Source organism: Rhopalosiphum maidis, chromosome 1, assembly GCF_003676215.2.
Source record: "Rhopalosiphum maidis isolate BTI-1 chromosome 1, ASM367621v3, whole genome shotgun sequence".
In the NCBI taxonomy this organism is placed as follows: domain Eukaryota; kingdom Metazoa; phylum Arthropoda; class Insecta; order Hemiptera; family Aphididae; genus Rhopalosiphum; species Rhopalosiphum maidis.
In genome coordinates, this window is record NC_040877.1 from 61,608,792 (window position 1) to 61,621,423 (window position 12,632).

A 12,632-nucleotide genomic window follows, 5' to 3' on the forward strand; every position below is an offset into this window, starting at 1 on the left:
AATGTGTGTAGTGTGGGTATGTGTATGACTGTGTGTGGGTTTGCGTTTTGGCGGTGTTTTTGATTTCGAAGCCGTTTAGACGTCTCTCGGTGAATTATACATATTTTATTTACTACTAACATAGTATATTATATAGGTATTAATAATGACCTCTTACAATACCTCTTAAGCTAATTGATCGACATTTTAATAGTATCGAAATATATACACCGCGTGTATATAATATATTAATATAATATGTACGCGTTAAGAGATAATATGTATATTTAAGTTTTAAAATTATTTATACGCATAGGTATTTATATTTATTATTAGAATATATAGGGAGAGTATATTATAATATAGATAAAAAAAAAAAAAATGAAAACAAAAACAAAAACCAATAATTTACGATTATCGTCGTTTTATTTATTTTGCTTAAAATTTAACATAATATACGATTCTACTTATTAAGATACAACCGGACGGCAGACCGTTATTTTTTCTATTAGGCTATTCGTTTACGAATTTCGAGAATCGATATTGGTCTTTGTATTTTTTTTTTTTTAAAAGCCCTTCATCGAATTTTTTAAACATTTATATTAAACTCGTAAAAGAATGCAAACGTGTCTGCTGTCAGTTTTTGGTAACATTCGAACCACCAGCGAGCCTCATCAGAGGATTTCTCTTAGTTATATTCTAATTTTATATAATCCAACATTATTATTATTATTATTATTATTATTATTAAATTAAATTTAAAAGGATTTTTTTTAGTTTGTTTTTTTTTTAAATTTAATTTAAAAAAATACTATTCTTTGTCTAATGATATTGTGTATTTGTAGGTTTACAAAAATTACACGCTTAATGTTAAAACACCGAAAACTACTGGGACACGTCTGAACGGCGGGTGAAATGAAAAGACCGCCATCACGGTGCCATGGTGATGGCTGAGACGGTGACGGCGCGGTGATGGTAAGTTAATTCATTGCAGTTCTCAATGAATGCCCTCCAACGGCGAGTAGGACTTGTATTGATACAAGTCCGGTCCACCGTAACCGTACAAGAGCCGACCGCGGCCATGTTCATCATAATACGGATATCTATACTTAGGTCTGAAAAATCAGAAACACACACACAATTATGCAATGATGCTATTAAGTTATATACTAATAATTGTATTATAAATTATTATATTTGTTTGTTTATATTTATGCGTGAACAATGTACAGTAGTACTGTATTTGTGGGGAATTTTCATAATTCGCTCAGGGACAAGCCCCTATATACACCACCTACTTTTTCAAGAAACTTTTTTTATCGTCCCTGTAGTCACTCCCTTTCACCCGTGATTGAAAATTTAAACGATCATCATTCACGTTCACGAATAACACTTAAAAAAAATGTTGGACTTTTTTGTATTCCCGTAAGTAAAAATTAAAGAAAAAAATGATTTTTAGAAATTAGGAGGTTATTGAATGCTTAATTTATTATGCTGAACTTTGGGGACCGATTATGAAAAAATATCGTATTATATTTCTCATTTTTATAATATGTGTGCGTATAATTATATACAGCATTTTACAAAAATCGTAAAATCGTATTGTGTTTACATAATTTTTATATATAGCTAACTGTACCTACTCAGGTAAAATAATAATACTTTATAAATATTTAAGTGACTGTTAGGTAAGTAAATGCATAAAGCATTGCTTTTAACTTTTAAACATTAGATTTTAATATTTTTAGTGATTTTAATAATTAATATATAATTATTTAATTTGTGAGTGTTTACTGTGACTACACAAACAACAAGTCTAGACCCCAAACAACACATTTTTAATAAAAAAAAAGAATTTATCTTATCTTCTCTTTTAGCAAACTATTTATCACTTTTTTTTATACATACTATTTGTATTTAATTATTTTTGTACCTGGCATAAATTATACGGTTGTATTAATATGCAATATTACGTATATAATTTACATCACTGGCAGGGACTACGAGAAGATTCGTTGTATAGAAATACAGGTACATAATTCCACGATATTTATTATTCATAATTTATCATTGTATTATTTACAGGTATCTGCTGCAACTGCAGTTATATACACGTACCTTTCGAAGTATTGAAAGTTCGGTGCTCTGGGCGTTAATGTCGCGCCGACTACGGAGACGACCAACGCTACCGACGCGAGCGCCAGCAAAATCTAAAAAAAAAAAGTTAAGATTATCATTATATATTATAATATTCGCCACATTATTTATCGTAAAAATAATATATTTATGCACGCTATGTAATACGACTGATACGGCGCGTAAAATCATCATAATATAGGGGCGCGTGTAAATAACACGCGATGTATTATTAATTATTATTGTTATAAGATAATAGTATGTATACGGCACAAGTCGTCTTGAAAAGAGTTCATACAGCTGTCATCACTATAGTTTGGTTCGTCGTGCCGGGTCAATTATTTTTATGACGCGATGTTACAATAGCTGTTGTAGACAGTAGACTGTATAGTTTATATTATATTGTATTGATAGGTATTAAAGTCGAGCTCGTAAACATTTTATCGTTGATAGACAAAATACTGTAGATTTATAGTTCTATAATGTTACTACTATACAATTATTGGTCATAGATTATCATAAAAATCATTTTGAAACATTTTTTTGGAATAAATAATGGGGGAGAGAGACATATGTATATATACGAGTAAACGGCATACGTGTCTGATTATAGTGAAGTGTGCTGTGGCCTGTGTGTATTTAAATATTCTATTCTATGCGTTTTTATATAAGATTTTAAATATTGTATCGCAATCGTATTTCGTACAATATTGTCATTGTGTACGACGGTAGTTACGACGGTTTAGTTGACATATAATCTGAAATTTTAAGTATTTTGTAATGCGCAGTTTGGTTACATGATAAATAATAATATATAACTATACATCGATAATTAAGATTTGAAACTTATTAATTTTGAGAGTATTGTTTGTGTTTTTAATTTTAAACGTGGGCCGATTTCCGTGTCCTAGATACGTACATTTCACGTTTTAATTGTCGACCAATAACATATTAGTATTATTGAAACACTTGAATTATTATTGCCAAAACTAAACAAGCAATCGTCTAATCACTGCAGCACCGCGCACACCGCAACAGGCTTTAACTATTTTATTTATAAATGCTATACACACATCTCTGTAACTATGTCGTATGTAATAAACATGTAAGACTTGTAATGTACAAATCGCTAAAATTTAATCATGTGAAATTGTAAACTCACGATTTTGATACATAAGTAATTACTATAATAACGATTAATGCTTACTATATTATAATACAATAATAATAATTATTATAGATTAGGTTTTTAAATATTTGATGGCTTGTTTACGGACATTATAATATTACGTTATATATACTTATACATCATTTAAAGCAATCGGAAGAGTATTAAGTTAATTTTTGTATGTATCGTTAATCGCTATAATAAGAGTGAAGAGGTGTCCACTTGTCGAAAATGAAAATCCCAGCGCCGTATTCGAAATATTATTATATATTTTAATAATCCGTTTTTCTTTTTAATTATTCCCTCTTTCGACCAGTATCTATGTGCATTTCTTTCCGAACTTAACATAATATCACAAATCGTTTCGTTATCTGCGACTAAAAACTCGTTAACGCATTATAGTTCTCGTTGCATACATAAATAAAATATTCGAACGGTGCGAACGGCAGTACGACACCCGTTCAAACCGAATAATACGCACATTTGGACGGACGGACGGCTGGCCCGTGACCCGTATAATAATCGACTCCCATTTTGTATATTTTAATATTTTCTCGATGTATTCTGAATATTATACAGAGTGTATGTGCTGTCAATCATAATTTTTTTTTTACGACTACAACATACGTTCAATGATTGGGCCACGTGTGTGCTTACTGATATATATATATGATTCTGCGTCGTATTCATACGTTTTTGCAGATGGCCAATTTGTTTATATTATACTCAAAGTTCCCGAAAAATATGTGAAAGTCGTGTTATTTGTTCTCATTGACCGGATGTATAACCATAATTTAGGCTATCATGTCATAAACTATATTGTGGTCATATATTATAAGTGATATGGTTTGGCTTACACATAAATAAATAATAATGTACTTTTGTGTTTGAAACGTAAAATCGTTTAGAACCGTGTGACTTTGTGCATTGTGCATATATTATATATGTAGAAAATGTATATGCTCGATTACCGAATATATACATACTAATAATAGATGGAAATTATAATAACACAAGTTTCTCTAGGATAGTCTACGGTCAAGAAATTTGGTTAAAGTCTAAAATCATTGTTAGTCTTTTGTTGTTATATCTTTAATTGGTCTATGTTCAATGCCAAAATATAATTTGTGAAAATTAAATGTAGAAAAACAAAATTCATAATAAAAAAGATCCATGTTGTTATGTAGGGAAAATGAGTTGGACTATACCTAAATGACAGTAGGTATAAAAAATAATATTGTCTATATAATTGCATAGGAACGAAATATAAATTACGAACCAAGAAATGAAAGAATAAATAATTAATAAATCAATTGTAAATTTCGCCGACTGCCGATAGTTAGGATTCGAGCGATAATATCTTATTATGTATATATTTATAGAGGTACTATATTCTATTTATGTACAAAATAGAGCTGCTGCTGGCTGCCGGAGAAAGCGAAATTAACAGTAACAATTCAGTTTTTCTTATCACACGTTTCAGCCATAATCGTCGTGTATCTAAACGTGCTGTTTTCGGTCAGAACATTTATTTAAGGATTTTATTATACCTAATCGTCAACATCAGTAACCTAATTGTTACAACAACAATAAATTATTAATTTTTGTACATATCATCGTATCATTATGATTCACCATACTCATCCCTTACCTTTTTCTTCAATTATACAGTTATAAAAAATATAATTTTTGGAATTCTTAAAAATTATCAAGACCGTATTTTTAAGTTGAAGAGATTTTTTTGTACAGTGTCCTGACGAGATGTAAACTATTATTTTTCAAATTACAATATCAGTTTCCTATTGTAAATAATTTTTGTATAATTTTTCTGAAAATTAGTGGAGTGTAGTGGAGTAGTACAGGGATACTCTGTAAAATGTTGGTTTATTACTTCGTTCACCTAAGTTTTAAATATTTATAACTCATATCGAACTATTCGTCTGAATTTTGATTTTTATGTACCGAAATACTCAAAAAAATATTCTCCTTCGGAATATTAATTTAAAAATGTATATATTTTTAAAAAAATGTTGTTTGATTTCGACTTAAAATTATGTAAAATAAAAATATTTTTAAAAACGTTAATAGATTTTGAAATAATAAGTATAGATCGAAAAAAAAAATACTCAGTATATTAAGTTATTTCCTTATACCTTTTATAGATTATATTATTATTTACACTCAAACGTAACCGCGTTCCATTTATGACTATTCTGTAGTAATTGTAAATGTATATAACGGCTATATAAGTATAGTATTTTATACACATGATATCACAGTTTGAAAAATTGAGTATTATTAGAGATGTGAAATAATCAAAAATATAGGTTTACTATGTATGATATATTTTTATAAGTTAATTATAACAAATTGGAGAATTTACAACTCATAAGATTACGACAATAATAATTCATTATTTAAAAACTATGCCTAAACATATATAATAAAAAAATAAAAAAATAAAAAAAAACAATAATATGAGTATGTATTTATATTCGTTTAAAAACAATATATATATATATTATGTATCATTGGTGTAAAATAAATGTTTAAAATCTATATAAGATTTCAGGTGCTCATTCTCCATAGCATTGCGGCTTTATTTTGTTAAATTATGGTCTTAAAAATTGTATTTGCATATTATATTTGCAAATTATTCACGTATATTTTTCGTGTACGTTTCGTGAGTTTTAAATTCTAATAATTCGATGATCTGCGGATCTGTCATTTAAAAAAAAAAAAAATTGAACGGGTATAATAGTATACACGTTCCTTGTTCCTCTCTGACTCCCACTAATACAAACATTGATAAATGATTATATTTATAATATAACGTACAGCTCGTGTAGCATAGTCGTGCAGTATTGTTTTATACAACTGAATACAATATGTATTATATATATATAGTAAATAATATATGATATATATATATATATATACTTATAGGCTGACCAAAATAATACTACATACAGATAGAAGTACCTATTATAGATATATATTATTTCATTTCCTGTGTTTGCCTATAATCTAATAGTATTATCGCAGTAGGTGTATATGACGTACTTGTTTATTACAATATATCATATTTTAATAATATATATTTCAATATGATACGATTTCACTTTGGAAATATTTTTGTTTTTGAATAGAAATGCGTGACAAACGCTGTCTTAAAAAATTAAAATTGCTCCAATCATGATAATAATTATTCTCGTATTATTATACTTGGTTGACAAATTTGCTATCACGCAGCGATTTCGCGAGGTTAATAATAATGGTGTCAGAATATTTTATAAAATAGTGCATTTTTTCGGCACGAAGCGATCAATTAGCAACAGGTCGCGTATCGCGAATACACGACCCACCCGCGCTTGCGTGTTTGGCGAGTATATAAAGAGAAAACGTAAACTTTATATTACATGTCCCCGCGACTCTTGATGAAACACGTTCTTACCGCAACATCGTGTATGGTATATCGTATTGGCATCATAAAAGCATTAACAATTTTCATACTATACCAATAGTTAACGTAAAAAATACGCATTACGAATGTTATTCATAAATCAGTCGATATTTAAGAAGCAAACAATTCTAAAAAATACGCAACTAATTATATTGAATATTCATTGTCATTTTAGTATAGATTTGTTATTATTTTTCTTGCCAATTCGTACATTGGCACGTGTGGTGGTTTCATATTTTAACAGTGAATATAAATTATGCCGTTCTATGTATGTCTATTTATAATGTATAGGAATATTGATTATATCTATATTTTTCCATATTATATGTGCGAAGAATCAATACATACAAAATAGTGTTAACTATTTACCGGTTGTGTAAATACAACCGTATAGATCCATATTGTCTATTGAATAAACCGATGAAAGCTAGCGATTACTGCTATACTACGCTTAAACTGTTTAGGTAGGCAGGTACAGAGTACACTGGGTATGTAAATTGCATACAATCGAGGAAGAAAGTTCTCAAATTAACGGTGATTGAAATCGTAATGTCATCAATAAATTTAGCGTTCGAAAATCGATTATAATTATGTATAGCGCAATGAATATACCAAATGATTATTTTAAAAAGTATTTATATTTGTATTTATTTTTAAATATATAAAAAATAATATGCACTTATTTTATTCCGAATCTAAGAATTTTTATTTCTAAAAATCGAATTTCGAATGAGTGATGGTGAATTAGTTATAAGTATTGTAAGTTTTTATATGCCGTTCATCCCGACGGCATCGATGAAACACTCGAAATGTTAGCTCAATGCTATGCTTATCTAAAATTATAATACTTATGAGTTACAACTAATTAACTGCTATCGATCTTTAAAAATTTAATTTTTGATGTACATGAATTCCTAGAAAAAATATTTGCTGAACATCATATTAACATTATGGTTAATAATTATAATGTATGTCGTCATTTAAAAAGATAAAAGATTTATACTATGATAACGTGAGAAATGATTGAGTTCAATTATAATGAATTTAAATTTATATTTTACTACATGTAAAATATTTTTCTCAAAAACGGTTACGATTTTCAGGTTAATAAATGTTTACTGTTAAAAGAATCACTGAGTCTATAACTTAATCGACTATAAAATCCGAAAATCTAAAATGTATTCTGCGGATGATGAGTAGATAATATGGTTGTAAAATACTGTACATTAAATACAGATGACAAATTAAATAACACACATTTGTTGGTACGTGTTGTAATAATAGGCATTATATAATATGACTAATAGATACATTTATAATATGTGCTAATCATAATAATTGCTTTTGCGATTTCATTTGTATATACACTTAGAGTAATTAGTATATTATTAATTACCTACAGTGGTATGAAAATCATCGAAACAGAAATACAATATAGTGTTAACAATACGCATTTATTAATATTAGTATATAATATTTATAAACGTTGTGAAACATTCAAATACACGTTGAAAAACAAATCTTATATTATATATAGACATGCGTCAAAAGTGTTAAAAGCAATTTGCATTTTATTTAAAAATATGATATAATTTAAGTCACTCTTAATATTCTACCGTCTTCATTACCACAGCACCACAGCATTGGTTTAATTGATAATGTAACATTTTAATGGGCTATAATAATTTAGAAAATTAAATGTATAAATTGCATATAAATAATATAGGTACATTTAATGAGAAACTATATTTTATAATTGGAAATTAGAATAGTCGTTGAAAATATTTATGTTTAAGAATTAATATTCGTATGATGTATTATACCAATACCTATAATAAAATACATATATAAGTGACCTTTGTTTACAGGTCAGGTCGATTTTTTCGTAAACCGTGTTGCGAGAGAAAAAGTAGAACGCGGCCTTTGCATTTAGTGCGGACGATTATTATTGCGTATATATTTTTTAAATCGATAACAATAATTGTACAATATAATATAATATCACGATTTAATATTATATAAGTTTTCTGTTGGTTGGTGATTTAATCAACACGAAAAAAATTCTGGAATGAACACTCGGTAGACTCTATGCATATATTGATATATTACTCGGTATCAGCATATGTGCAGTATTATATATTAATTTTGTTGCGTTCGATAACGAGCCAGTTGGTCGTCGAACTGGTAAAAAAAGACAAATACATTACGAATCCGCAAATGATACTTGAAAACACGTAATTATACATACACTCGCGTCGTTATAATTACGGTCAATTATTTTGCGAGCGTTTCCGGGTCGGATTTCCGAAAACTATTATTCGGCCCGCGTGATGTACTTATATAATATAGGTTCCAGGTACATTGTATAAAAATCCTTTGTATAGGTCATAATATAATATAGTGTACAAACTACAAAGTTGGACCACTTACTGGGTTGTGTTTACGTGCTGTAAAGTATATAGTGTATACTGCTATTATATTAAACGTATGTTATGTATTATTATAAGTTGCAACGGAAGGGCTCGAAAATATCGAGGGCGCCGCGGAAATGGAAAGGTAAAAGAAAAAAAAAATGAACATAATCGGAAACTCGCCATCCGCCCTGTGCGCGCGATTATTTGACCTACTTATTTTCGCGACGAGCGTCGAGTTCATATATCATCATATGTATTCTTTCCCGCGGCGGCGCGGCGGCTGCTTACGAAGGGACCGCCGCCGACGACCTTGACGGACGACCCGCTCCTCCGCGATGACCTACAAACGGGCGCGAAAACGTTGGGCGGAAAAAATATTACTAGAACCGTCGGGAAATCAAAAAAATTTCCCTCGCAAAAATCAAACAGAATATTATACGAAACGTGTCGTAGGCGGTGTAAACACAGTGCACTCGTACATATTATAAATCACACAGGAAAAATAAAAATAGAAAGACTTACTGTGTGCTGTGGCGGCGGCGGCGGCGGCAGCGAGACGTCTCACGTAACCATCATTGCGAAATTTTTTTTTTCGCGTGCTCCGCGAGATCGTCCGGGAACGATCGGGCGACTTGACAGGCCGGCGTCAAGTCGCTCACTCGGTGGCAGCAGCGACGGCGGCGGCGGCGGGTCCGTAACAAAAGTAGGTCACCCGCCGCCGCCGCCGTCGCGCAGAACATGCACACGCGCGCTATAGCGACGTCCGACACACACACACACACACACTCGCAATATGCAGCGCTTCAACAGCAGTGGCGGCGGCGGCCGATCACTTTCACTGAGCCGCCGCTCGAGTGACGTGCTTTATATACAGCACACAATAATAATATCATATACTTTATAGAAAAAAATATATAAACGTAGTGCTTATATGTGCTCAATGTGTGTAAATAGAATAATATGCGAACGCGCGCATACGTCACGATAATATATGCATATATACAATAATAATAAAAATGACGGTGGGAAAAGCTCGAGTCAAGTCTGCACAGGGTATTCGCTAGGAACGACGAAAACAAGAATAAAAAGTGATGAAATTTGCATTCACCGCTTATTGCGGGGGTCGCGACTTTGTCGGTCTACCGCTCGTATGGGGAGGAGTCGCGCGCGTTATCATTATATATGTGTTTGTATTTATAAGTATATACAGCGTTACCGTTTCACGCAACAGGTTATATTATATTGTTAGATATTATTATTATGATGTTATTGTTATAAATTCAGGACGCGCGGGATCGAAGTGACCGGACGAAAAAAACGTATTCGCGCACTTATATAATACTTCATATGGTTGGGAAGCGGCAAATCCCGACGGAACGGAATCCAATCGAATTTATTATATCGTACAATATATTATATTTAGAAGGATTTCGAAACGTTTGTTGTACACACGTTGTTTGTCGATAAGGCTTGTGTTTCTAATAAAATATTTGAACCTTCTGCTATTATTTGCCGTATACCGTACGCATTATATGAACATATTTTTTATCGCATTAAATGTCTATAAAGATAGCTCTAAAATACACTAAGAATATCGCTTCAATAACCTACAACTAAAATCTAAAACAACTTAAAATAAAAAAAAGTAAAACGTTCAACTTAAGTTTTAATTTTTGGTTGTGCAATTCTGAATTGTTTCCAATAATATGTGTGGACACGATTCTTTTCGATCATGGCTCCGATCGCGTTCCGTTTCAAACTATATACTTGTACAGTGTATTGCGAATACGACGAGGATAACCTCATAATATAGGTATATATACGATAGCATCACGGTTCAATGTTTTTCGTGTATCGCGATAAAGCTGATTGATTGATCGGCTATCACATCGTATACATGCGATTTTACGATAGTAGAATTCGATAAGTCTAGCTGTATATTATACATAGCCATGTATAGGGCCCGGCCAACCGTTCGTGCAGCAATAATCGTTTAAGTTTATTTGTTACAGAGAAATACTATGGGCCTTCGAAAACCTGCGGCGCGGAGGCCCGGAACACACCGTTTAATATAATATTATAGATATTTTACAGTACCTACGACGTCGTTATTATTACGCGGAGGTGCGCCTGGTGAGGAGGTTTCAAAGGGGCTGCGGCAAGTCCGCGAAAAGAACATATTAAGGTACGAGTACGTCTTTAAATTATTATGTATTTATTAAAAGGCGTCTAAATAGTACTGGTCTCTGCACGAATCGATAGCCAACACCAATAATAATTATATTCTACGATCTACCACAATCTATTTCGTAAATCGCAAAAACACGAAACGTCATCGTTTTTCGATTTTCGAAACGACTGCGACACAGTCCTGCGTATACATAACATATCGTGTGCATAATATACGTTTACACTACACTATATATTATATACGTATAAAGGTACAAAAGTATATGCACCCGACAAGTGACCATCGCGTTTCCTATTATAATATATGACAATAATCGCGGATCGGCGCGCGCGGTTTCCATCACGTCTTATTATGGCACCGCGTCACGGGGTATCGCGGACCGTGTTCGATGTATATATAATATATGTAAAATATGTTGTGTTCAGGTACTTACCAATCGGTTCAGAGACGGCATGTTGGGAAGCAGCTTGTTGGCATGATCGCTGTCCGTTGGCTACTGAACCGCCGTCGCGCCAGTCGGTTCCGCGAGCGAGCGTGCGGGGGACACCCGGAGACGTGTGAAAGTGACTTTCACTTGGTCTCGGCTGTCCGGTTCGAGGGCATCCGAAATTGTTGTTTCCGAAACCGCGGCCATACCGAACGCACAAAATAACGACATGTAATATAAGTATCGCGCATCGGTTAATATGCCGTATATGTGCTACAGCTATATGTCTGTGATGTGTGTTCTATAATATAGACGTCGCGGAGTAGATATACGCGCCCAAGTATATGTTCTGTGTACTATGGGTGATTCACCCGCAGTTAATCTGGTCGGCGATTTTTGGTTTTGGCCTCCTCGCGATCCCCGCTGATGTACAGTCGTCCGAGATCGTTTGCCCATACTCATCAGCGCGCACTTGGCCACGTATCGAGGTCTTAGTATATGATCTACCGGTGTGAGATGATGGCGATGTGATAGTTTGAGAACAACATTAAAAAAGCCCGGGAAAATCGTTTTCTCGTTAAAAAAAAAAGAAAAGAATTTGTTATCTCGGGAATAACTTCTCGTATTTTTATGTCGCCGCGTCGTCAGCTGGGTAATAATTGACATAATGTTAAATTTTATAATCTAAAAACGTTTAAATCGTGCTATAATATTATAATTTGTACTATATGATATTGTTGCAGCTGATATACCTTCTTTTTGTTTGGGCACGAGCGGATGATAGTATGCTGCAGGACTGTTCAAAATGACTCATCCGATGTCTTGCACCTGGTCACTTAGGTCATTTGATCTTA

At 32.2% G+C, this 12,632-nt stretch overlaps 1 protein-coding gene across 2 annotated transcripts; it reads right to left on the reverse strand.

The window, feature by feature from the left end:
• Window positions 1-386: 386 nt before the first annotated feature.
• LOC113548762 lies at window positions 387-11,930 on the reverse strand. Of its 2 annotated transcripts, none has more exons than XR_003404899.2 (3): window positions 9,683-9,840; window positions 2,098-2,189; window positions 387-1,094 (listed from the first exon to the last, which is right to left on the reverse strand). XR_003404899.2 is itself a non-coding variant. In XM_026949809.1 (3 exons), exons 1-3 carry the CDS (start codon window positions 11,803-11,805, stop codon window positions 977-979), a joined length of 231 nt encoding a protein of 76 aa, XP_026805610.1. In that variant the 5' UTR covers window positions 11,806-11,930; the 3' UTR covers window positions 387-976. The 2 variants fall into 2 exon arrangements, 1 of the variants encoding a protein (XP_026805610.1); XM_026949809.1 differs by lacking the exon at window positions 9,683-9,840 and adding an exon at window positions 11,785-11,930.
• Window positions 11,931-12,632: the final 702 nt, after the last annotated feature.